The sequence below is a fragment of the Dermacentor variabilis genome, chromosome 1 (assembly GCF_050947875.1).
Source record: "Dermacentor variabilis isolate Ectoservices chromosome 1, ASM5094787v1, whole genome shotgun sequence".
Classification (NCBI taxonomy): domain Eukaryota; kingdom Metazoa; phylum Arthropoda; class Arachnida; order Ixodida; family Ixodidae; genus Dermacentor; species Dermacentor variabilis.
The window spans coordinates 240,721,790-240,749,288 of NC_134568.1; the positions used below are offsets into that span (position 1 = coordinate 240,721,790).

General features: G+C 44.4%; 1 protein-coding gene across 8 annotated transcripts in view; it reads right to left on the reverse strand.

The window, feature by feature from the left end:
* Prp4k (Pre-mRNA processing factor 4 kinase) overlaps positions 1 to 27,499 on the reverse strand; it is a 130,066-nt gene that overhangs the window by 73,333 nt on the left and 29,234 nt on the right. For 7 of the 8 annotated variants that reach the window (XR_012823331.1, XR_012823333.1, XR_012823330.1 and 4 more), the window contains exons 4-8: positions 24,733 to 24,930; positions 21,547 to 21,660; positions 10,163 to 10,247; positions 4,105 to 4,209; positions 1,686 to 1,791 (exon numbers count right to left, since the gene is read on the reverse strand). Coding sequence is in view for 3 of the 8 variants with exons in the window: in XM_075672218.1 (XP_075528333.1) it covers positions 1,686 to 1,791; positions 4,105 to 4,209; positions 10,163 to 10,247; positions 21,547 to 21,660; positions 24,733 to 24,930 (608 nt within the window). In the remaining 5 variants the exon portion in view is untranslated. The remainder of the gene's footprint in view (positions 1 to 1,685; positions 1,792 to 4,104; positions 4,210 to 10,162; positions 10,248 to 21,546; positions 21,661 to 24,732; positions 24,931 to 27,499) is intronic. The other variant, XM_075672241.1, reaches the window with a different exon arrangement.

Here is a 27,499-nt window from a genome sequence, read left to right on the forward strand (position 1 = left end):
TACGCCCGAGTACAGTGGTTATTTTCTTCCATGTGAGGTCGGTACGCTTAATGTCCTGTGAAAATAGATTAGAGTAATACGCCGACCTCGCTTTCCGGAGCAACTGGGCACCCGCTTTTTCGAGTGGTATGTTTGGCTTGAAGCACTCGCCTTAGGATACCAGACCCTGGAAGTCACCAGCCCGGAAGTCGATGGCCCCTTCTTCTGGGACGGCGGAGCAGTGCTAGCCGCAGCCGCCAAGGGGACGGATGGCGTCATCGCCAGCTCACTGTGCGCGGGCCAGACAGCCACCGGAGGCTGTAATGGCGCTGCCGCCTGACACATCACTTTGGCAAAACTGACTTTAGGCAGGTAAAACACCTGCCTGCATGCTTCCTTAAATGACATGTTTTCTTTTAGTTTTATTGTCCCAATTTCTTTTTCTTTTTTTCATGATGGGCATGAGTATGGGACGTGCTCCCCATCGCAGTTCCCACAGAGGAGAGAGTTTTCACATGAGTCAGAGGAGTGCTCATGAGCACAGCAATTAGCACAAGTTTGGCGGCCTCGGCAGTTCTGTGAACTGTGGCCAAATCGCTGGCATTTAAAACATCTCAGAGGGTTTAGGACATATGGTCTGATGTGGATCTTCCCATATCCTGTCTCAATGCTCTCAAGGAGCCCACTTGAACCAAAGGTTTAAGTGGACTCCTTAAGATTAGATGCTTTGTTTTAATCTCTTTTCCGTTGTGCCTTAACAGAATCCTCTTAACATTGATTGTGTTTTGATCACTCCAACCTTCTAATAGTTCAACCTCTGTTAACTCCATCTGGTCATCATCGGAAACAACACCACGGGTGGTGTTCATTGTGCAGTGTGGGGTCACTATCACTGGGATATCTCCAAATGATATTAGGTAATGCAGTTTCTAATGTTGCTTTTTGTCGCGGAGTTCCAAAAGGAGATCACCGCTAGCCATCTTTGATGCTTTATAGCCTGGTGCAAGTGCCCGAGTTAGGGATTTCGAAACAACAAAAGGCGAGATTGTTCATGCTCGTTTTTCTTTTTGGCGACCAAAAAATTCGAAGATTTCATCAGTGCGCCCCCTCTTCAAGGAGCGTTCAGGTAGTGGGGGGAACGAACTAGCCATAAGTGAGTGCATTTTTCAGCAGTAACACCAGCCACCCACCATGGAGCCCTACAGGGGGACACTGCAGGGCCTGTAAAAGAGGCCCTGCAAACAGCAGCTGTACATTACCACTATAACCAAATATGGCATAACCTAGGTTGGCTGCTCACACAAGGTTAACCCTTGCTGCCTGGAAGGTCAGAATAAAGAAATAAGTAGGAGACAAAAGATGGAAAGAGATTGGAGAGGAGGAGAGGAAATGGCAACTACCGATTTACCCCAGGTGGGTCAGTCCAGGGGTGCCATCTACGTGAAGCCAAGGCCTCCGCCGAGGGGCCGTAAAAGTCCAAACTCCTGGCATCGGCTCAACTCCCACAATCCCCTTTTCCCTGGACACGGCTAAGCCACGCACGGTTAAGCGCAGGAGGGTCCAACCCCCATGTGCTCGGGTACGTGGTGATGCAACCCAACAAACGCCTGCTTACACAGAAGCGGGGAAGCTCACAGGCCATTTAATGCATCACAACATGGTCCTAAAATCTATATTTGCAAGTTAAATAGTTTACATTTACCCACCTGTGTCTGATTCATTGTTGCCTTCTTGAACCATCATTTGCCGCTTGGCCATTATGGCAGCCTCAAAATCGGTTGTGTCTTCACTGTTTTCATTAATGTCCGAGGCCTGAAAAAAAAAAAAAAAATGTGTACTAGCTTTATACTATGCACTACTGAAACAAGCCTTTAATTTGTCCTGAAACATGCTAAAAGCCAGCACAGAGTGTCCAAACATCGGAGCAACATCTTGGAAATGATTAACACAGAATACCAGAATAGAGACTAGATTCTTCATCTGAGAGTTTCTTGGTGCTGCTGTTACCATTAGCTCTTAGAAATGGTGGGCTCCATGACCTATTTAGTGTAAACACAGCTGGCACCAATTTTTCTTTTTCTCTCTTTTTGCATATGCAGCAGAATAGTGGTTCTAAAAAGATAGCACAGCCTGTCAAAACATATTTAACCAAACTTGCTATTTCTGAACGTAACTGATCCGTGCTGTACCGCACAAAAGAACTCACAAGTGTATGTTGTGTCATATCATACAGAAATTAATGCTTGCTTCAAACAGTTGCCTAGTCCTTCTAGTTGAGAACAGGAGACTGATAAAAAAAAACACCCTATATACTTTGAGTGCTGCTTTCATATGCAAGACTAATAAGCTGCTTATTTCGGAAGCCTTCGCATATTGCATGATTAGCTGCCACCAAGCATATTTCAGAAGAGCTTACTTATAAGTAGCTGCTATAGATTTCTCATTGCTAGCTGTGATACAACTTGTCACCAATTTCTTCGCTGTAATACTTGTTTCTTGCGCATAATAGTTATGCATCTCAAGCCCCAACTATGGTCACTCATATGCTATTGTCTGTATGACCTCTGTAATTTTACATAGGTCATTTATTCACTATTGTTTCTACAATCTTTAGTAATACTATATTTGTTATTGACTAGTGTCGTTATACTAACCAAAAGTATTGTACTTCGAATTGGCAGTGATTTTTGCAATACCTCATGTACCAGGTTTCTACTGTACCATGGAGCATGAGCTGTCTTTGTAAACCTGTGAAATACAATGCCCACCAGCTTAGGTCTCACTGAGACTGTCAGTATCGTAAATAAATATAAAAATGATGATGCAACATTTTTTTTTTTCTTTCTCTCTTGTGAGATTGAAGAAGTTGTTCTAAGTGCGTTCAAATTTTAAGTGACCTATGTTTTTATTTGCACAACTTTAAAAGAAATCTGCATTTCGAATTCCGATAAGAATTATGTACTTCCGAACGTACGACTATCATACTATTGCATATCAATATCACATATCACATCGTACTATCATCTGTTAATGCTCAGCCACGCCCAGCCACCTAGAAATGAAACTTCGGCCATACTGCTTATCAGTGTCATAGCCATCACGTCTCACTAATTTCTGTTAGTTTCGAACACTCAACTAGCCTCGAACCATGCGAAACTAAAGGTCAGACCAGATGCACTGGCAAGCGTGCGCTCAGTTCTGGCCGTTCCCGACTAGACGCCTTGGCAAACTTCGCTTCGTATAGAGCTACTAACCGTTTTTCACTACTATTCGACCAACAGCTACTATCTGTTGGTCAAGCTGGTGCAGGACAAAGCTGGTCCGCACCACATAGCAAGGCCAGACTGGAGCACATAAGCGTGAGTGCGGACTCCAGCCCTGCCATGCAATTAACCACTATAGTTGCATACAGCGACATCTGCAGCATAGCTAGATACCCCAGCTGCCCCTGGGTGCCACGACGAGCACACTCGCTGAGGACAACAGCATGCTTCATTTGGTATCTCTGGATGACATGACTCAAGGCCCGAGCACCAACATTTGATGAACAAGTAGTCTACTTAACAAGTTGCACACCTTGAGGTGTGTCACCATCATAGTTGAAGCTTGCTGCATTACAAATCCTTTCAATGCGAGTCCAGAGTGCGGCATTCATCGCTTAGCCCATCTGCATGCTGCCGGCGTACTCACATGAGCAAACATGAGATGACGGTTGTTCGACCCTTGGAAATTGTGAGTGCCATATAGATAAGCTTGAAAGTAATCCTGGATGTTCTTACCTCGTATCCAAGTATTTTCAAATTGACTTCTAATGTTCTTCTTTTGGCAAAAATAATTCAGGCTATAAGAGGATAATGTTGTGTCCGCATTCCGGCCAGTGAATGTAACCACCCTTCAGGGTTGCATGGCGAAACTAGGAAAATTGGCAGCTGGGTGCACTCCCCAGGCAGTATACACCAAACACTACTGGGCGCCGGGTTCGGGAGCGCCTGTATCCATCTTTTATAATCGGTGAGTTCCGGCGGTGGGTTTCGAACAGTCCACCTACCGCAGCCGTGGCGGACACCCTGTACACTCGGCCACGACTGCGGTAGAGGATAATGTTACAAACTTAATAAATCTCACCATGTTATCAATGGTCACAGAATCCGGAGTGTGGGTCCCACTACCACGTGAATGCACTGGAGATGAAAGTCCACTGCTTTCAACTTGGTTCTCAACACCCAACCTCTGGAAAAGACGACATGGGAATGCCAAATGCTGTATACTAATACACACAAACAAAGAGTGGTCTTCAACATTCATGGTAGCTTTCGCGCACAGAACATACTTAAAGCAGAAAATAAGTGCAATCCACTTACAATGACAACACACATAGCAATGTAACAGTGCAACAATCGGTTGCTTACGGTTACCCACAACAGTTACCCATACAACACAATGAACGATTTAGGCCCCAACACTTATACCCCAGTCAGATGGGTAAACTTACTGCCACTTTGGGCTAGTGCATATCATCGTGGCAAGTGCATGCCTGCCAACCTGTGAATATCAAAATTAGTGAAATCCCTGGACAGACAATCGAGGCGGAAGAGGAGAAAAGTAGTAGCACTTTTTCTTTTTTTTTTTTGAGCCATGCTTTGTGAGGGATACATTCACACTTCATTCACAATCTACTACATTGAGATGCAGCACTCAAGTAGCAGCAAACTCGGAACAGCAGTGATTGAGCAGCCAACACACTGTATTTAGATAACAGCAACTTTACCAGCGAATTTGCTGCAGCCAATTTTGCCTGGTTGAGTAGCTTGCTTAAAACAAGTAACCCTCACCATCAGGAAACTTCCAATGGCAAGTTGGGAGACCGATGAGCTAATTTTTTCTCGGACAGAACTTGTGTTTCGTAAAACTTGATGCAAGATTCATAAAGTCGTAAAACTGGCCCAAATTTATAATTTTATGAATAATTTCAGGGGATTGGCTGGCATGCACGCGTCACTTTCGTGGTGATGCTAGACAGGAAAGTGTTAGTACTTGGAATTGATGGCAATGTCAATGGGTAAATCAGTTGTCACATTATATATAGTATGTTATTTTAGCTGTTATTTGCGCAACATTAATGCAATCAATCTCACTATTGAAAACAAGATAGCATTGCATCCAAGACCTGAGCGATACGCTGCGAAGTGCTAAGAATGGCAAAGTGTCGACACCTAAAAAAAAACAAAAACACAGAGTGCTGGCAGACGAAGAATGGCAGTTAACATAAGCAGGGGCACTTATTACATTCTATAAATACGAAAAACTGGTTTCCAAATTTTTGCTGATTCTGCATTGAGTATTTATCCCTTTATTTTTGAAGCAATGCTACTAAAGCTACAACTTCAATGCAGCGAAGTGAGTTCGACAAACAAAATCGCCTGCTAGTGCTTTCTTCTTCAAGTGTCACTGAACCTTTTCATATGAAAGCTTACAAATGGCATGAACAGCTAAGTGGACAAGCTCAATGTGATAATAAATTTGCCTATCTATTAGTTCTTGTGATGGACAATACCACATGAAAAGCTTCCCTCCCACAGCAAAGTATGCACTGGGCCTATTACCTCCCTTCTACCTTTCATAGAGTCGAACCCACTTACAATGATACTGGTTTTAACAATGAGAAGCTGCTGCACCGTCAACTTTCGTACGTTTTCCATGGTGAAATAACCCGCTTACTACAATGTCTCGATATCGCATTATCAGTTATAACGAAGTCTGGCTGCTGAGTGTCCGAGCCGAGAGGTAATGAAATGTGAAATCCTTGAAAAAAAAAAAAAATAAAACGAGAAGTTCAAGCCGCTGCACAATGGGCCGCTGCTCCAACAGCCACCGCACGCTCATTTTCCAGCCATTGCCGCACGCCTTCCTCCCGTCGCCCTTCCACCCCTCCGAACTTGAATGGGCTACGCCTAAGCTCTACAACGCTCCACCTTCTGAAACCCTAATGAACCACGCCAACTGCACTGCTCACGGATTGCTCACATGTTGCTCGCTGGCTCCTCAGTCAGCGCAGTTCTGCAAACACATTAATGGCCCGCGTTCATCTTTGTTGGTTGTGTCGAAATCGTTCCTGGCCATGCGGTTTCTCAGCCTCGTTTGACCAACAGTTGGTTTGACTCGCCGCCAAAAGGGAAGATGGCGGATCCGCCGGCTGATCATAGGCAATGCACGACGCTGCCAGTGAAACGAAAGAGCATGACCATAAATTTGTAAGCTAAGTGCTCCTAACCAATTAGGCGATGGTCGCAAACATGCTTGTATCAGATAGCAATGGCGACAATGGCAGCGATGACGTGGTAGGGCAGGCTGCCTCAATTTTGTCCTCACAGGAGGCCCGGCAGACGATTCGGTCTCCCTACGGGGCTTTGTTTTCGCGAGGAACCTACCGCTGCACTACGTGGAGCACCTCGGCAAGCATGCAAGGCTGATAAACATAGAGTTTTCTCGTGCAAGCCAGTGGGAGGTACGTGGCGAGATGCTTATGGCGATCTCGCCTCAGCGTTTTTTCTGGATTTCTCAAGCTGACAGGCTGCCGCAACAGGCTTCTCGCAAGTTTTAAAAGGCTCCTTTTGGGGCCACCAAAGCGATGCCTCGGTGGTGCTCGCATATCGCCTGCCACCCATGACCTCTCTTTGCAGCAGTTGGTATAGCAGTGCCATTCTTTAATGCCGACAGCCGTGGCTTGTTAGACGCAATCGGAGCGTCCAAGAAGCAGTTAAACGAGTAAACACAATCAGCAGCCGGATGGAGGAAGGTGCTGGGGAGGGGCACTGGCCTCCCCGCCATTATAGTTTTCTCACATCAGTTCAGCCATCCCCCCCCCCTTTTGATTTTTTTCCTGCAACCTGGTTATAACAATTATCGGTTATAACAATAGAATGTTCGTGGCCCTTGAATATTGTTAAAGTGGGTTCGACTGTAATCCGAGTGTAAATGTGCTGCATGTCTTAGCCGAGTGTAGTTCCTTTTCTTTGAGAAGAGCACTGCAATATATAAGGGATGATCAGTAGCCTAAAAGAGCAAGAAACTGCATTCACACCGTTGCTGACAGTGCACGTTTTGGTTGTTTTGTACGTACATATATACAGATTAACACGTTCTTTATGTGTCAGTGCATCACACTTATTTCTAATAAAAGACACAAAGCACGACAGCATACACTATGCGTGAAGGAGCAGGCAGAGGCACCAGGACAGCTCTGATGAATTATGCTTTCTTCATCACTTCCATCAAGTGGTAATGGCAGTGTGTTTTTACTGCTTCAGTATTTAACCCACTTTGGCAGAGTGTATTTTTGAAAGTACAGCAACATTTTCATTTGTAAATAATTACAGAAGAAACATACTTTTTTCTTTAGTATGCCATTTTGCTTTTCTCCGAACCTGCATACATATCTCATACTGACCATCACCATAAACTGAGCGTTCCACATTGTCGCACGAACCTATTTTTTTATTCATTTATTCCTAAAGCTACCAATGAATGGAATCATCTGCCGGCCTCAATTGTTAACATAACCGATACATCTGCTTTCAGAACTACTATTGAAGAATGCTTTTGTTAATCTACATTTTTTTTTTTATTATTATAACCTGTCATCTGTACATGCTCTGTATTTTGTTCCACTCCCTTCTGTAACGCCTTCAGGCCTTGAAGGTAGAATAAATAAATAAATTAATTAATTAATTAATTTTACAGAAAGGATGCCCTCACTTCTGCTTGGTGCTAGTCTGCTTGTATTCCCAAACAATGAGTATTATCTTGAATGTGTCCTGTTCTTTTGCCTCGTTCACAAGACCCCATTGTAGCTGCAATACACTTGTGCCAAAGGTTGGGGATGTGTTACGAAGCAATAGAGCGCGAGTCTTACAAAGCTTGCCATCTGCATTAGACACATATATGGTATATTCTAATGGCAAAGTCAGAGCAACTTTTTCTGCTCTTTTAGTAGCAAGTGTGTTCCAATGACAGAGTGAGAGCATGAGTTGCATTTTTCAATGGAAAATCGAGAGCAGATTTCGAGTGGCAATCACTCCATGGAGCAGAGTGGACCGGAACTCTGTGCGACATCTTTTCTTCACCCGTTCATTTTTATTCATTTCTTGCCCACTCTTCATGGTGGCACCATGGTAGTCATTACTTTTGTGGTGATGGCGAACGCTATGGAAAACTCGTCACAGCATGCTACACTGCTTTTGATGTTCCACATGGCATGTATCAGTTTCGTCAATGAGACAGACCCACGAGAGATATGCCGCATTTTTCTGACACATGCGCACATGTGTGAGTTGCGAGAGAAAAATCTGGGGACTGCGCCTACTTACGAAGGACATGGACACATTTTTGCCCATTTGTACCTAGCCGAACTGCACTACGTGAACATGGGTAAATACTCTGGAGTAAGCTCTCCCTCCATTCGTCTATCGTGACATAGCAGTCACAGGACTGCCCTCGCAATTGGGAGGTCCATAGTTCAAATGTGTGTTTAAGCATCTTTCCCCCCACCATCTTTAAATTTGCATTAATATATCATTTCGCCCTTTCACTTCTGCAGTAGCTGTTTTTTACCTATGCTTCACTGACAGGCATGACATTGACGGTTCCTACCAAGGGGAAGAAAGTGATGTGGCATGAGGCATGGATTCGAATGGGGGCTTAGGTAGTTGCCGCTTTAGCAGCCACAGACCGATGAATAATGATATGTTGCTGTGAATTCGTTGTTTTGTATGTTTCCCCATTGCATAACTTAGCATACGCCACACTGTGATCCAGTTTGAACGGAAGTTAAGCGCCGGTTCTCACATAGTGTGCATTGCCATCTGCTAGGGATGAACGGAGCACAGCCTGTACCCTTCCATAGTACCTAGGCACAGACCCCAGATTTCACTCTCGCAACTCGCACATACGCAAAAGCATCAGGTAAAGGCGGTGCAGCTCTTGCATGTCTGCGCCGTCGACTAAACCAAAATATGCTTCAAACAATGGAAGCAGATGACCATGCGCAGGTTACTCTGGATAACTCTGAATTCAGTAGAGAACTTGCATGTCCTCTCTCACGCTATGCTGCATGAATCACGGATTTAGAGGCATTGTTCAATGCCAGAAAAACATGCTCACTCGTGAAGTCGGTCAGCAGCTCCGACTTCGTCATTGGAAATCACAAAGAGTGTAACACCATGTAGTTAAACAACCTGCTTAATAGGAGTAACTGCACAAGCAACTTCACACACATGTTGAATGTCACTGCAGTATATAATATAGTGCAGGGTAAAGCAAATTAATAAAGGCCAGTTTATCCAAGGCACAATCATCATTTCCATATAACAAAAGTACTATTTACTAGGTGTGCTTTGTAGTGTTACATAACTTTTTTTAATTGCCTCTGGCATAGGATACAAGTCTACTCCTTGAGCTAGATTATTTGAAGAGGTGGACATTACTTGCACAAGAATTACATGTAGTTGAAAAATTAAAGAAATATAACTAATCAGTTTTTTAATATAATTACTACTTTAAGGCACATAGTATTGGCTTTTACAAATTGAGGCCAGTGAGTTTTCAAGGCAAATCAACTAGGAACATATTTTGAAACCAGCACTAGTTTTGAGATAAGCACCATCAAATGCATTAAAAATGCACAGCTCTTCCACTTACTTTTTAACAAAACATCTTTTTATGCATTGAAGTGCAAACATAACTGGAACACCAAAAAAAATTTTTACAGATTTTCGAAACAACTCAAAACTGGTGTCATCCTCAAAATTTTTTCTAAGTGGATATGCCTTGTACACAGTCACAATTTTTCAAGTGGATATGCCTTGCACACAGCCACAATTTGTAAATCTAAGCATGTGCCATAAAGCAATTTGTTTAAAGGCTAATTAGTGAAATTTGGGTAACAGTTGATTATGCATTTCAATTTCTTGTGCAAATGTCCACCTCTTAGAGTAATCCAACTGGAAGAATAGAATTGTGCAAAATACCCTAGGCAATTTAAAAAACATTCTGTTAACATTAAAAAAGAACACCTTATATACCCACATAAAGGTAATAAACCTCCAGAGCTGTATACGAAAGTCCAGCTGCAATGACTAGTACATTAAAGATGTCAAGTGGAACTTTAAGCCACTGCTGGGCACACCTTAAGCAGTTCCTGTCGTTGCTGCCGTTGCCGTTCAATCACCTTCTCCTCATCTTCATCCTCCTCGATTTCGATGTCATCAATCCTATTAAAAATCAGAAAGATTTTAAGTTTCAAGGATGCAAAGCAAATAAAAAACAAAGAACAATGTTTTCAATTAAAGGTAGGATACACTGCTCTTGGATGATCCTGGCAAACTTGGAATAAGGAGTAATTAGGCAGTGTGCCAAGTTTTACTAATATGAACTACTGCCAGTGATTGTACCTACAGTCAAACCCCTTCAGAAAAAAGTGAACACAAAAAGATTTGTTTAATATATCCAGTGCTTATGTCAAGCAGAAGATGCACTTAATTGTTTTGTTTTGTTATGCACAGTTTAACCAAACAGCTAAGAACACATGCAAAGCTTAATATGCACAATGCAATTGCTGTTTGACCTATACTTAATTTTGCATCCACTTCCTCCATCTTCAATTAAAAGAAGATTATGCCAAATATTGACCAAATTAAATTTCATAGAAACACGAATTATTAAGCTTGAGAAATGTATAAGCACGATTCAGTTTCATCGTTTCTTCATAGAGCAATATAAACATCCTTCAACATAATACCTCTATAAACAGCCCGGCCAAGGAGCCGGAATGAAATAAATGTTTCTCTTTATGTAAGCAGGGTGCTCCTAAAAAGGAGCTAAGGCAGCAGTATACACACAAGTTAGGGCATCAAGTGGTATACAGGAGCATAGCAGCGATTTGATACAAAGTGACGAGTTAGGGCACAGAGTGGCATACTGGAGCATAGCAGCAATTTGATGCATAGTGAGTTCCATGAACAAGTATTGAGATTGCCTTTTTCATCGTTTTATTTTATCAGCAGCCTGACGCCCCCCCACTCCCCCCTTTTCTTCCTGTAGTTCAGGCAGGCTATAAAACAGGGGTGGGACTGCGCAAAGTCACTTTGGAGCAATTTCTGGAGAAAATGAAATTGCATTTTGGAGGAGACAAAATCGCATTTTGGAGCAGCTTGGAGCAGACTTTGGAGCAATTCAGAGCAGCTAAAATTTTACTCAGAAGCACTTTGGAGCAGGCCAATCTGAATTTTGGTGGAATAATAGAATATGAATAATGGCAGTGCACTCCGAAACCAAGACAGAACACAGAATAAACCAACACAAGCGCTGTACAGCAACTGTCTTAAAGAGACCCTGAACCAATTTTTATCGAAGAGGCGAAATGCATTTGAAATTAAAATTGCTTATTTCAGAAATATTTTGCCGCAAAAAGTACTTCAATGCGTTCAGCAGAAGCAGAGTTATTGGCAATCAAACACCGCCTTCATGGTGTTTCCGCTCCTTCTTCAATGCCTTTCACTGCGAAGGCTACAGTAAAGCAGGGTGTGTCCAAAACGCTTCGCCTTCTAAATGTCACTGTGGCGCGGAGTTAAAATTTGATTTTAGATGTTAACGTAGATGCCACTACTTCCGATTTTGGTGCCTACAACACGCCCAACATAAGCCAAACCCAGTTGTCCTCAGCAAGCCACAATGCACTTACTCATGAACATGCCGCGGTATCTACGTCATGTAGCCGACCGCAGATACATGCAAGTGTAGTGCATATGCACAGCATTTGCTTTGTGCACGACAGGGCTCGAGTGCATGCTCATGCTCATATGCTACAGCCTGACCATGCTACGTAGTGTGGACTAGCTTTGTCATTCACCAGCTTGACCAACGAATATTAGCCATATCCAACTCGCATATTTTTGAGCACTATCAATTAGTCTGCCAAGGCATCTATCCAGGAACGGCCAGGAGTAGCCCATGCTGGCAAGCATGCGTGTGGTCTGCCCTTAGGTTTCGTGTGGTTTGAGGCTAGTTGAGCACTCAAAAATAGTCGTAATAAGTGAGAGCCGCTGGCTACAACACCAATAAGCAGGGTGGCGAAAGTTTAATTCCTATGCAAGCGGCCACGGCCAAGCATGAGCAGACGACAGTCGGCTTCCTCTTAAAGTACGCAATTATGATAAAACAGGAAGAAGCGTACTGATCCAAACACCCATCTTGATTGATGTCAGCTATTGGTCAATAGCAGCCACAGATGGGAATCTGCTATATTACGAGATAAAGCATCTAGAAAAGAGTGAGGAACAGGCTTCTGTTGAAATGAGTGTGTTTCAGAGAAAGGCGACTTTGTATTCCACTTGCAAACTCTACGTGCCACAGACGACTGCAAAACTTGGCTGAGATGTTCACAGCAGTGTATGCAGCAGACTGTGTTCTGTCACGAAGCTCGAGGGGCAGTTCAGGACTCCTTTAAGCAAGAATTCTGAAGCAGATTACTCCTACTTAAACAGTCTAGTGCATGCAAATTTTGGTAATAGTGCCTGTATAAGTTTAATTAGTGGTAGCAATCGCAAAGAACATGCATTCTGCAGTAGCGAGTCTAAAAAAAATTAAATTATGGGGTTTTACGTGCCAAAACCACATTCTGATTATGAGGCCTGCCGTAGTGGGGGACTCCGGAAATTTGGACCACCTTGGGTTCATTAACGTGTACCTAAATCTAATAAGTACACCGGTGTTTTTGCATTTCGCCCCCATCGAAATACGGCTGCTGTGGCCGGGATTCGATCCCGCAATAATAGTATAGTGAGTCTAACATTTCATAAAGTAGCCCAAGACATTTTTATACATATGTTTTTCTTTAATGTCTCGACAGTGTGGGTTAATGCCTGGAAATGTGCTTCACCAACAGACTGGATAGAGAAGCAAGGGTTATGAACTACTGTGGTTTATTGAAAGCCACTTGTACACAATAGAAATAGTTTCGCCTTGCCGCAAGCCAATCAAAATGCGGGGTGGTAGAAGCGTGCTTTGTAGCTATAGCATACAAGAATATGGAAGAGTGGGTCGAAAGGCAGCATAGCACATGTTTTCTTTTAAAGCCGAAAACGTCAGTGGCACTACGATCAAACTCCATATTTTCGCGCTGACACTCATGATAATAGCAAAAAACGTTTTTCAATTATAAGGTCCAACTGACACGGTAACATAATTTTTGGATCACCATATGTCACCACAGGTCCAGAGAGCCGCAATCGACTCTGGCTGGTATAATGTATAATATTCCAATCTGTCTATTTTCATTCCAATCCGCCATCAGCCCTTCATTATAGGTCGAAATGGCTCAGGCCTCGCCCATATGAGCACAAAAACAGACTGGAAATGTTTTACGTTATACTGGCCCCAGTGACAGAGACACCCACCTGCAGAACCCACTGCAGCGAGCACCCCCCTTAATATCTAGTTCACTCGCAGCACCCTCGGCCTACTTTGCATTGTTTTGTGCCTCAGCTAGGGAGTGCCACGCTACTCGGCCCCCTCAACCGTATTCTAGTACAGTGCAGTCCACTTATAACCATACCACATATAACGATATATCGGTTATAATGATGGGTCGACATGAGAGTGTCATTTTATGCATTAGGTCTATGGGGAAAAAACCATTTATAATATTAGGTTATTCACCCCATATCGGATATAACGATCAAAATTTTGCCGTCTGGACGGCGTTTTCCGTGCCAAATAATCGTAACATTTGCGTTGCTTAGTTCCCTGAAACAAACGATGTCGAGACGAGGCGATGTTTACCTCCGTAAGTTCATATCTGCCGCCATTACTGCGCACCGGAGAGTAATTGAGTAGGCGCAGCACGCCACAAGTTGGCGCTAGCTGCTTCATGCGCATCGGCCAGTCGCTCCGAAAGAGGGAGAAAGAAAAAAAAAGCGCCAAGCAAAGCGGCGCGGTGGCGCCCCTCCCGCACTCAGTCTCTCTCTCTCGCAATAGCAGGCTGATGCCACCAAAGCAGCGTGCAACCAACGGTACAACCCAGTTCGAAGATAGCGCCGACGAAGCGTAAAGCTGTGTCGCTTGACAGGAAGATGGATATTTTGCAGGACTCTCGATGCGGCTTCAAGGTGAGCGCCCTCGTGAAGAAGTATGAGCTCGCCCAGTCGACGATATCAACCATCTTGAAAACCGGGAGCACTGCGATTGTGAAGGCAGGAGCTATCAGCGGCCATGCCGATCAGCGGAAAAGGGTTAGAGACCCTTTGTACACCGATGTTGAAGAGGCGCTTTACCAGTGGTTCATCACAACCTGCACGCATAATGTGCCTATTAGTGGGCCAATATTTGCCACCAAAGCGAAAAACTTCGCTTTTCTTCTGGGACGCCCAAATTTTGAGCCTGGGGGCGGCTGGATTCAGCGCTTTAAAGAGCGGCACGGAATCGTTTACAAAAACGTGGTAGGGGAAGCGGCATATTTGGACACACAGGCAAAGCAGCAGTGGCTGCAGACAAAGCTGCCCGGCGTGCTGGAGCGCTATGCGGAGAAGGACATATATAATTGCGATGAAACTGCTGTTTTTTCAAATGTTGCCGTCAAAGACTCACGGTCTTTAAGGAGATTGATGCCCCGGCGGAAAGCACTCGAACCTTGGGGCGACAGTGTTGCTGTGCGTTAGCATGGGCAGGAGCCATCGTTTCAAGCCTTTCATGATCGGTGATCAAAGAAGCCAACGTGCTTTAAGAATCGGCACATCCCGGTCCGCTATCGCAGCAATAAGAAGGCGGGGATGACCCGCGACCTGTTCGAAGAATGGCTGCTCGAGTTCGACAGTATAATTGAAGGCCAAGGAAGAAAAGTAGTGTTGCTACTTGACAACTGCAGCGCACACAGCGTTAACCCGAAGCTAACATCTGTCGAATTGATGTTTCTGCCTCTGAATACTACGGCAGGCCTGCAGCCATTGGAAGCTGGCGTGATCGCCAACTTTAAAGTCCTGTATCAGCGGTGCATGCTGGAGTGGCTAATTTTAGCCATCGACTGCGCAGCTCCTGGCACATTGGGTCATGCAGACGGGCCCCCTGACCTGAAGATCAAACTTTTGAGAAAGCCGTGCGCTTAAAAAAAAAAAACTTATGGGGGTTTTACGTGCCAAAACCACTTTCTGATTATGAGGTGCACCGTAGTGGGGACTCCGGAAATTTCGACCACCTGGGGTTCTTTAACGTGCACCTAAATCTAAGTACACGGGTGTTTTCGCATTTCGCCCCCATCGAAATGCGGCCGCCGAGGCCAGGATTCGATCCCGCGACCTCATGCTCAGCAGCCCAACACCATAGCCACTGAGCAACCACGGCGAGTAGCCGTGCACTTCGTTTATGGTGCATGGTATGAAGTAAAGCAGTCAACCATATACAATTGCTTCAAAAAGGCGGGCTTTGTGTGTCAGGACGAACTTCCCCAACCCACTGAGACCAACACGGTGGAAGCCACTGACATAACCGAACTCCGGGAGCTTGTTCCTACTGGTGACACAAGTGGTGCGTCAATGGAGGAGTTTTTGACTGCAGACAGTGCTGCCTCGTTCTGCGATGAGGTCACCGACGAGGCAATCGCCAAAGATGTCCTGTCTCGACAGAAGGCAAAGTTGTGCGACAATGGCGACGGCAGCAGCGACAGTGAAGAGATTGACAGTGGCTCCTTGACACCGACCTCAATGTCCACGCAAAGTGCACTGTCGTCGATCGACTCCTTAATTGATTTTATGCATGCTAAAGGATTGCCGCCAGTGTTCGCGCAGCAGCTGGAATCCATGCACATCACGGTTGCGAAGCTGAAGCTGCCGTAAAAGCAAGTGCAGATTTCTGACTATTTCGGTGCGCCTAACCCTTCACACGGTCATTGGCGCTAGAAATAAAGTTTGTTTTTCACAGCCTACTTTCTACATCTATTCTTAAGAGCAAGTAGCGAATTCGAGTTCAAAGCTGTAAAGGTATGTTCCGCGTTTTTTTTTTTAATAACTGCAGTCCAGATATAGCGATCATTGGTTATAACAATCATATTTTTCGTCTTTCTCGATATTGTTATAAGTAGACTGCACTGTATACCCAAAATACAGCCAACCCAGCCGTTCCGACAGCAGCAACGCCAGCCGGGAGTGGCCGTGTGTGCACCAGCCGCTTGCCAGTAGCGCTACGAAGTCCAGTGTTACAAGCGTGACAATTATGAGAAGCTGTGCGGGAGGCACCGTCGCACAGTGTGCGGAACGTGAACGGCTGCACTCTTTTTCGGAGAACAAATTTGCTTGCTGTTCGCGGCCACTGCTGGAGCACACATGCCGAAGCCATTCTGGCGCAGCATGGTGCAATTTTGGTAAATTTTCTATGTTTGCTGCAGTATGGCGCAGGAATTTACGTTTGTATCAAAATGGCGCAATTGGTGCAGTAGTCCTACCCCTGATGAACACCTTTCAAAAGTTGCCAAATTAGGCTGACAATCATATTGAAGCACCTAGCATACATACTATGGCATGACACAATACTGTGTAAGAATATTTTCTGGCATCATTCTAAACAGAGCACTACTTACAATCTGAGCCCTTTTTCTATCATCCCCCATTTTAACCTTCACAAAGCATTTAACTGTTTATGGACGAGTGTTGCTACAGGCAACACATCGGGGAAAAAGTTTTCTTGCAGAGTGTCAGTATTGAGTACGGAATTCTTGGCTAAATGTCTTCAGCCAACACTGAATGGCAAGCAGAAAACATCATTTGTTGTTTTAGAGCAGGAACAAAGGATGAGAAAGAAGTTTGGCACGCAACTTGTTTTCTTTTGAAAGTATAGTCAAAGGAGACAGACTGATATGAGATATCTGGCTGCAGTGGTATGACACAGGTAATGTAGAGCAAATGCAATAGTAATCCCTCATTATAACAAAATTACTTTACTCAAATATCGCTTTATTCTAAATTTCTTCCGGTACCGGCCCAAAGGCATGATTTAAGCCGCATTACTCAAAGTGCACGAAGAGCTTGACCCGCTTTGAGCAAAGTGGCGGGCAGAGGCATCGCTGCCACTGAGCAACGGCTACCCTTTTGCACATGCAGCGTTAAATATAATACCGCTGACAAATTAGTCCCATGCAGGCACAGAACAGGCCACAAATGTACCAAAACCACGACCGATGACCGCCTAGTAACAGGTACCAAGCGAGTGCCGAGTGCTCCCAGCATTTTACTACGGAGCGAACGGAAGCTGTCAAATTCCATAGTGCAGCGTGCCCGAACTGTTAATCTCGGTTGCAATCGCATCACTCGTGCCCCCCGTGATAAAATCCGCACGTAAATAATGTTTTCCCGATGCTTTGCGATGCCAGAAAACCGCAGTCTCTTGGATGCTAAAAAGTGGCCAGAAGACTGGGGCAGGCTTGTGCCATAGCATTCCATGGGGTGCGCTCGATGAGCAAGGTTTTACCGCTATAAAGAGCATTTCTGACACTAAAACATGCCGAAAAGCACAAAAGAAGCGACCCTTCGATTATAAGTGCCATGTTCAATGTGAGGAGCTAGTACGTTAACAAATCGGGAAAACAACTTTGGGAAAGCCGGTCTAGAAATTTGCTCGCCGCTTGCCATAATCAGCCTTCATCACAATGAAACACTGACCCTAGCTTCGTTGCACTTTCCACCATGCAAATCGACCAATAACTTACTGAACAAATGAAAAATCCGAGCGTCACCAGTGGCAAATCAGGCTGTCAACATGGCGGGTCAATGCAAGGTACTGTTTCTCTGGCGATTTTCTCGAGCCAGTCATGCTCGATTCACACCATGCGACTTTAGACAAACGGTCTAAATGCATGGCAGGGTCACTGAATTTTGTTCCTAAACATTTGTCAATGGCGCGGACACGACAGCGCGCAAACAACGACACTCGAACCGTAGAATTAGCACAGTATCGTCGACAACGGTGCGACGAAAAACTTGTTTTGTGAACTTCACAGCTGCACACCTCGGGAAAAAATTGCCAAGTGATTATGCAAAGCTCCTACTCCAAAACAATTCAGTTTTCACGATCGCGCTGTGCACCCACAATGAGCGGCTAATCATTTTTTGAGCACAACAAAAACAACCTCAGACTAGAACCACGGCATCTGTGGCGCTTTCTAGTGCGATACTCTTGTCTTACGTGACCTCTGCCCCCCTCCTATAAAAGTGACCCCCCCTGCCTTCCCCTCCTCATTCGCTCTCCAGTCTGCAAGCCGTTTGGACGTCAGTCACTGCTCTCACTCGCCTTCATGTCAACTCCTCACCTCCTCACTGCCAGTTTCGACATCGCAGCTCCCTCCAAAGCTGCCCTCCCGAGCACAATCTTCCCCCAATGGGTAGCCCTTCCACGGTTCTTGCTTCTTGGTCTCCACAACTCCGATCATCTCTCTTCTACTACACACTACACGTGAAGCCAATGCCAAGCCTGCCATTACAACCGTCGCCATAACCAGCGCGCATTGACAAGCAAAGCGAGATGCCCCGACGACATTTTGAAGCTTCTGCCTTCTGCGTCACCCGCTGCGTTCAGTCATGGCGCCGACGACGCGTGCGTTTGGATCTGTGCTGCAGGCCATGTGATTGTGTGTTATTCAGAGTGCTTCATTAAGCGTGCCTCGCGTGTGCTTTTATAGTCTACAGTGATAAATAGCTCCGTCAGTCTCTGGGCTGAAGGGTCAGACTTTGGAGCAGAAAGTTCTGCTGATAAAAGAAGTGGAAGAAGAGGTAGAAGGAGACTTCTGAGGCGTTCGCGTTGGCTGATGCTGCTGCTCCCGTAGTCACCCCAGTGACGGATGCGGAGATAACCGACGCTTATGGTGGCCCCGACGAGGCCGAAGAGCTGGCAGACGAAGAGCCACGTGAAGTGCCAACTATGGTGCAGACGCGGGAGTACCTACGCCTGCTGCGAAATAAGGTTGAATGCATGGGCGGCAACCACGGCCTCGTGCAATGCTTGGTCAAATTAGAGCAGGGGTTACTCGCAGCCAGTAAGAACCTGAAACAGCCGAAGTTCACTGCCTTTCTTGCACCTGAAAAAAGTTTTGCTTCACTGAATATATTGTATTTTATAATATTTGGGGTTTTACGTGCCAAAACCACTTTCTGATTATGAGGCACGCCGTAGTGGAGGACTCCGGAAATTTTGACCACCTGGGGTTCTTTAACGTGCACCTAAATCTAAGCACACGGGTGTTTTCGCATTTCGCCCCCATCGAAATGCGGCCGCCGTGGCCGGGATTCGATCCCGCGACCTCGTGCTCAGCAGCCCAACACCATAGCCACTGAGCAACCACGGCGGGTTATATTGTATTTTGACTTCCTCACAGTTGTGGTGCAATTAAAGCTCGACTGCTTTAGCTTTTCTCGAGTGGTCGCTTTTATCGAACTACCGCTTATAAAAATTTTTTATTTGCAATAAAGTTTTTCACTCACTCACTCACCATCCTGCTCCCTTCATTACAACGAGGGATTACTTATATGATTTACATATGACAACAGCTGTCTGTACAAGTTCCAAACAAAGCCATAGGTGGCTTGGGGTAAAGCCCACTTCCAAGTTTTCTGCCTGGTGTTCCCCCCTATTGCTCCAAAAGCTTTTGCAAAATATTTTTTTTTCTTTTCATGGAATTAAATATTTTTGATGTATTTTGCCCATTTAGATAAATATATTTACGAATTTTGAGTATTTATATGTCTTGTCCTTAACCCTTTTAGTGTCACTGACAAACCAGCGAGTTCCCGCATTTATGTCCTGCCATGCCCACTGATGTATCCAAACATTCTTCACTCTCTCCAGTTGGATATGCATGGTAACATGAAGTTGGTGAGCTCCGAGGTAGTTCCGCCAGCTGTTGTGCAGTTCTAGAAGCATATTTTCTGATTTCTCTGTGTTTTCTCAGTCTAGGTTAAATGTTAGCATACTGCAGAATGTGTCCCTTCAAGGCCATGGTTGCTCCACGCAGAGTACGTATCGCAGATGGGAGGGGAAGCCCTCGGCATTAGTGCAATGGTACCATGACGATTCTCCATTTAAATATTGCGCCTAGCACAAGGCTAATACTTTTTCGTGTTTCTGCTAACTGCCATGCATCTATAGTAGGTCTTTCCATATTTTTTTTTTAAACCCTGACACACCAGTGCTACTGTGAAAGCACCCGTCAGAGCAAAACTAGGTAGGAGATACAAAACGAAGATAGGAATGTAAAGAACCTGCTAAGAGTGCATTTGCCTAATATTATCCATGTCATTTTCTCCCTTCTGTATAACCAAAAATAAACTGTTGTGTTCGTTTTACGATATCCGAGAAAAAGAATCCCAATGCTGGGGGTGCATCACCCTTGAAAAAACCAGGCTCTGAAAGGGTTAAAGGATTAATGGCCTTCATTATGGCAATTTCAAGAAGAAGCATTCAAGGAACGAGTCATGCTTGCACACCAAGCTTATCACAACAGATAGCCACAGGATACTACTCATACATTTAAATTTTTTTTTTTACCGTTTAGAAGCTAAACTTAAAAGCAAGGCTGCCAGTAACTGTATACAGGGCGCCAGAGGCAGTGTTTTGGAACAGCTCTGGATGCAGCAAAATTTTTACTCTAGAGCAGTGTTGAAGCAGGAATTTGTTCTGGAGCAGGACTGTGTTTTGGCGTACCTTGGTAAAGCTTAACGTCTGTCAAATATATGCAAACTAAGAAAATCAGGGGAAATACTACCTCTAATCAACATTACTGAACTGTCTGTGACATCTCCGACGCTAAATGAAACCTTAATCTGAAGCCTGCAAAATTTAAAGGTTCATCACATAAAACTACAACTTAAAGGTTCAGGTCCCTCTTGCACACAATGCCACTGCACATGCTTATCCTTCAATCGCTACTTGGGCTGCACGCTGACAAACTTGCACTAGCAAGCCACTGCTGCCACACACCTTGGGGAAGCATATGCATTTACTGTGGTGTGGTACTGTGGCACCATGTAGCATGCGTCCAGTGAATGACGGCGGTTGCCTCCAAAATATAAACACACATCATCACATAACTTTTTCACGTTTTCTTTGCTTTTTGTTCCTTCTATGATTATACACATGGCACACGAAAGGCTTCAGATAAAATAATACAAAGCAGTGTAAATACGAAAAATAACTTGATCATGTAATCTGCGCAAGTTGTAGGAGATTGAAAAATCAAGCAAACACTGCCAAAAATACTCAATGGCTTTCCAGTCAATCTGACTCCAAGCCTTGACATCAGGCACCATAATCTTTTTTTCTAGGGGTAAGCAGAGCCCATGATGAAAGACCAAGTCAAATGGCAAATGTGGTTTAATCACCCTTAAGAAGATTCAGTTCTGAACTGCCTTTTCTTCAAGGGTGAAAAGTAAACATCTGGATTTGTGCTTCCTTCCTTTAAAAATGGCAGCACCACCCTGTTAATCGTAGAAGGAACCAAACAGTGTCAACTTTATTAATGTGATCAGGACAACTTACTCATCAGATGAAGAGGAAGGTGATTTTGGCTTCTTTCTTGAGCTGTTTGCATGCCGGCCTTTGTCATCTCTACGGTCCCAGTGATCCCGATTGTGTCTAGATCGTTCATCATTTCTGTAATGCACAACATAAAGATAAAATATCAAGAAAAGACATTACAGCAAATTGCCTGTGTAAAAGTTGAAGAAGCAAAAGAACTTTCCAGAGGCTTAAAAGCATTAATTCATAGTAACAGCAAAGAACAATTAGTATAAGTTTGAAAATGGTAAGAACAATTATTGTTCACACCATATTTAACTATAGCATTGCACCAATTTGTTACAGCTTTTCTGTTCTTTACATGTTACTACAAAAACAATTTTTTTTTTTTGTAAAAGCTAAGAAGCAATATTTTCGTTTATTTTAAGGAATTCAATATATAGAACATGGCTTTATACAGGTGACAATATCTTATAAATACATTTTTAAAAAGAGCACTTAAGCCCAAATTTATTCTTTTACTCATCTTGCCTCCACACATCAGTACAAGTTCACTTGCACACTTTTACCAAATATGGTGTTTTATTGTACATGGTGATATCTTGGCCTCGCGACTTATTGGTAATGGTAAGGTGACAGTGGTGATTATACAAGTGTACATATGGCACCATATGATGGCAGCCACAGCAGCAGGCATGGTTTATGTGGAAGCTTTGCTCTCGACAGGATTTCTACCACACGAGCCAATGCTCTTGATGACATAACTATTGGTCAAGCCTTGTGGGACTCTGTTCATAAATGCTTACTGACAAGATGCTATTCACCATGACTATTCTAAGGACCTAAGGAGTCATTTTTACTGTTAAAATACAGAAAACTATACTAAACAAAATTTTTCACTGCAAGTGCAACTTCATTATATCAAGGTTCAACCTGTATTAGGTCTTTTTTTTTTTATGTTGTATATCACAAAGCGGCAGTAACTCTGAGATATAGAATGTTGACTTCAATCGGGAATCTGTTAGCCAAATGTATTCTCACAAACTAAAATGACAAGATTATTATAACTGCCAACGTAGGAGAGACAGACACTGGGGAGAGCCTTGAAAGAGAAAATGCAGTTTGAACAACAATGGCAGTCATCCCAAGACATCAGGGTGCTCAGCTGTCTACAGGTACAGCACAGAGCTTTTGAGTGGAATTTTAAGAATCAGGCAGACTATAATGCACACATGTAACATTACAACATTTGTATGTGCCGGCATTGTCACCATTTATCCAGAACTATGGTATTCAAGTGAATTTTGGAGCAATTCCTTGCATTATTCTTCATGTTGCCTGTGTGCTGCACTTTCTCTCATCTATAACAATGTAAGTATAGTAGCTTAACGATGCATCCTGTACAAGTACCGTATGCCAGAGATACAAGGATCAGTATATATATATATATATATATATATATATATATATATATATATATATATATATATAAAACCAACTCATGGAATTTAACTGATGTATACCCGTGTCACACAGGCAACTCGGATCTCCTTCAAACTTCTATCCCTTAAAGGACCGAAAGGGAGTTTCACCTCAAAGGAGTTTCACCTCAAAGGAGTTTCACCTCAAAGGAGTTAGCTCCGTGTCACACGGCCCATAAGCGAGCTTTTGAAAGCTGCCGCTGGGGGCCCATTAGGCGCTGCTCACCTCGTACGCAGTCATGATGAAAGAAACAAATTATCTATTGCTAAAGAGTCTTGGGAAAGACGTGAATCACTCATTCCGCATGCGCGAGACCTGCGATCGCGTTGACCAAAACAACAAAAAATGGCGCAGTCAGGGCAAACGCAGCAGCCATTCCGAGAACGCCCGGTTCGAGAGTCGAATGTAGCAGCTCAACTCAAATATCTTTGTCAGTGCTCAAATAATATATTATATGCAATAAAAAACAGTTATAATTGCTGGTAAAAGTGAAATTAATAAAAATGACGGTGATTTCTTTACTCGAAATTCAAGCAAGCTGGGAACAAGAGTACTCCCTTCAGTCTGCAAGGGAGATCTTCCATCTCCTTTCGCTAGGAACTTCCTTAAACTTCCTTTGCTAAAGGACTGCCGTGTGACACGGCGTGCATCTCCCTCGAGACCAAGACGTCCTTGGTTGAAGGGAGTTAAAAGGACTTTAGCCACGTCCGTGTGACTGGGGTATTACTCAGTGATGATTGAAGCATATACAAGGCACAAACTAAAGAACAGACAGGCAGGAAAAACACAGCGACCTCTCCACACAAGCCACGGAGGAAAAGGTGAGGCAACAGCAATCAGCGCAAGCAAAAAGCCCTGCAATTCATGCAGCTATCTGTGCTTGCAGCCACACATCCTGGCAACTTGACAGTCATAAATTTATGGCCACAAGAAGAACCTGTTCTTAACACATTTGTTGCCAGCACCTTCTACATTAAATGTTTTCCATCACATATTTCACGCTACTCACTGAAGAAGTACAGTGGGGCCCTACTGCCCATGGCAAGGCAAAGAGAACCAGCATAACACACATACACAGAGAAGCAGAAAGGGAAGCATTGCACCGGGTTTACCTCAAGGTCGTTCATAATTTTACCTGAGTAAAGGAACTACATTCACAGCACCACTAACTGAAAATTTCGGAACACTAATTCTGTCTCGCACTCTTGTAATGCAGTGATATATGACATTAGAGCAAAAAAGCATATAAATATCCTGATGCGTTTTGTTGTCATAGCCGTTTTTTACTTCCCCTGTTCTATTCTGTGCTAGAGAATTTTTCCTAGTAATGACAGAAAGCAGGCACAACTTGATGCAGAGGCCATGGCACATATGCTTATGCACAAGAGAACTGGCACACACTGACAGCTAGAAATGCATTCTAATTATGCACACTACTGCCTGCAAAACAGGATGCAAAAAGGGCTGTGCAGATTACTGGACTTTATGCAAAGGAAAATGTGGAGAAAAATGTAGGGCCAAGAACCATGAGACCGCAGCAGCTAGTGGCTTAGAATGCAAACTGTCATAACAAGACCCCATTTTTTTCACATGCCTTTGCCATTTGGCAGTGCTCAAATGCAGCATGTGACAACACTCCTAATTGTCTGCATCAGGAGGTTGTTCCTTCTGTACTTGCTATGTGGAACAAGTTTCTTGCATTCAAATGAGCCATGAGTGATTTACCTGCTCATGCCATGAGGAGAGCGACTTCGTCGAGTCACTGTCCGAGGATCTCCTCTGCGGGGGCTACGCGAGTGTCCAGTTCTGCGCCGCAGTGGGCTACGGGGTCTCGGTCGTCGCGGGCTTCGTTCCCGCACAGCTTCCCGGCTGTCCCGCCGGACATCCCGGTTTGCTTCCCTGCTAGTTTCCCGGCCACTGTTCCTGCCAAAATACATAGCGCAGTTCACAAGAGCACATATCAAGAGTAAAGCAATGAAGGGGGCTAGTTGGTGAACGTTCATGATTATATTGCGCTTAGTGTTACGCTGACGATCTTGAGATTACATTGACAAGTTCGCCAGGGCAAACGGGTGCAAGTGAACAATGTATGCCTGGCCCAAAGTATGATCACACGTCGTCACCTTGCCATATCTTTTTGTATCTCTCCCCCACCCAATGCCATATCTCCTTCTATATAAGCGCATTCTTTAACAGTATTAAACAGTTGGTAGTTTGCGCTACATACATCCACGTCCTGTCCTTCACTTAAAATCATCAGTGCAACACTAAGCGCAATATAATCATGAGCATATCAAGAGACTTACCCTAGAGTATAATGCTATGCTCAAGGTCTTGCACTTTGATGCGCAATCACAAGGAAATATTTCATGACAGTCGCACACCAACTAGTTGGCGTAAGAGACATCTACAATATTTTTCATTAAAAATAAATCACGATTCCATGAAATCATGTATGAATCAAATTATAAATGCCATATAAAAGATTAAAAGAACCTGCGCCTGAGCAAGCGGAACGAACCAAAGAACTCGGTGTCTCGGAGGGAGAAATGATCTACGCGAGCCAAACGCCGTAACCTGCACGGACAGCCGGGCCGCAACGCGACATGAAGGCGGACGCGATCATGGGGCTGACACCTCGATGGGATCGTCCTCTATCTCGCTTAGGAGCACCACGCAGACGCATGGCTCCTCGCCAGCAGCACAGCACATGTCGCAGGGGACGTTTTCCCACCAGACGTGCTACGGCGCAGCGATCACGTCAGAGGCATCCCGCATCGAACGCTGCACCTAGGAATCGCGCTGTGAGCGGAAAGAGGAGCCGCGTCGCGCAGGCGAGTGGTGCGCCACCTGTCGGAGCAGCATCGTACATTGCGAGGAGGGGGTCTTCTGTGTTTGCCACAAGATGGCTCTGCGTGTGCGCAGAAAAATGTAGCGGAAACGTACTTTGCTACTCGTGTAACTGTGACTTCTGTATTTACATGCTCATAATTACCAATATACACCGCAGTATAACTTTCTACGGCACGTTTCTAAGGCAACACCGCATTCACTAGAGGTGCTTTTGTCCTACTTTGAACCATCGAACTCGTGGCTGAGTGGCAGCGTCTCCGTCTCACACTCCGGAGACCCTGGTTCGATTCCCACACAGCTCATCTTGCAAGTTGTTTTTTATTTATGAAGTGCCTTCTAGGATTTATCGCTCACGGCCAACGCCGCCGACACCGGCTTTTCTGCGACACGAGCTCCTTAACACTATCGCTTTAAAAACCACTCTGGTTTCTCAATGGCTATGGAGTACTCCTGCGAAGCCTAAGGTACCGAGTTCAATTCCTGGGGACAACAGCAGTGTTGCTAACTGTAGGGTAATTACCTTACATGTAGTTTTTTTTCCCCTCATAATCATTCGTCTGTAGGGTTATATAGCCATCCCACAATTATTGTTTTTTTGTCCAGATAAAGGGCTTTTTTCAAGTCTCATATAAAGTTTCAACTAAACTAAGCCTTTACATGATCAAAGTGCTCCACCAGTTTGGCTTCTACCTTTCCGATACGCCAGAAAATATGCCACAGTCGACAAAAGATTTACTTGATTGCACTGGGCTTTTTTCTGCTTACTTTGCTACAATATGCAATTAGGTTGACGACCTTTACACAGCTTCCATTTTACAGCTATTGTTGCTCAAGCCTTTGCTTTTTGTTTTGACAAAAGAAAAGTTTTGTGTAGCATAATGCAGCACAGAATGTGCTCCACATGTGCTGAATATGGCATCACCTTAAGTCCATTTAGGCTACGCATTAATTCAGCTTAATCGCAGCATCAGAGAGCAGGTGCAGAATCCTGCACTAAGCACATCATCATCATCAGCCTATTTTATGTCCACTGCAAGATGAAGGCCTCTCCCTGCGATCTTGAAATACCCCTGCCCTGCGCCAACCGATTCCAACTTGCGCCTCTGAATTTCCTCATTACACCACCTCACCTAGTTTTCTGCCGTCCTTAACTCCACTTCCCTTCTCTTGGAACCGATTCTGTAACTCTAATGGTCCACAAGTTACCTACCCTACGCATTACATGGCCTGCCCGGCTCCACATTTTTCTCTAAAGATCGAATGGAATATAGGCTATTGCAGTTTGCTCTCCGATCCACACCGCTCTCTTCCAGTCTTTAAAAGTTAAGCCTAACGTTCTTCATTTCATTGCTCTATACGCGGCCTTGAACTTGTTCTCGAGCTTCTTTGTCAACCTCCAAGTTTCTGCCCCATATGTTAGCACCGGTAGAATGCATTGATTGTACACCTTTCTTTTCAATCATAGTGGTAAGCTTCGAGTCAAGAACTGTTAATGTCTGCCATATGCACGCCAACCCATTTTTATTATTCTGTAAATTCCCTTCTCATGATCAGGGTCCCCCCTGTGAGTAATTGACCTAGGTAAACGTACACCTTCCCAGACTCTAAAGGCTGACTGACGATCCTGAACTCTTGTTCC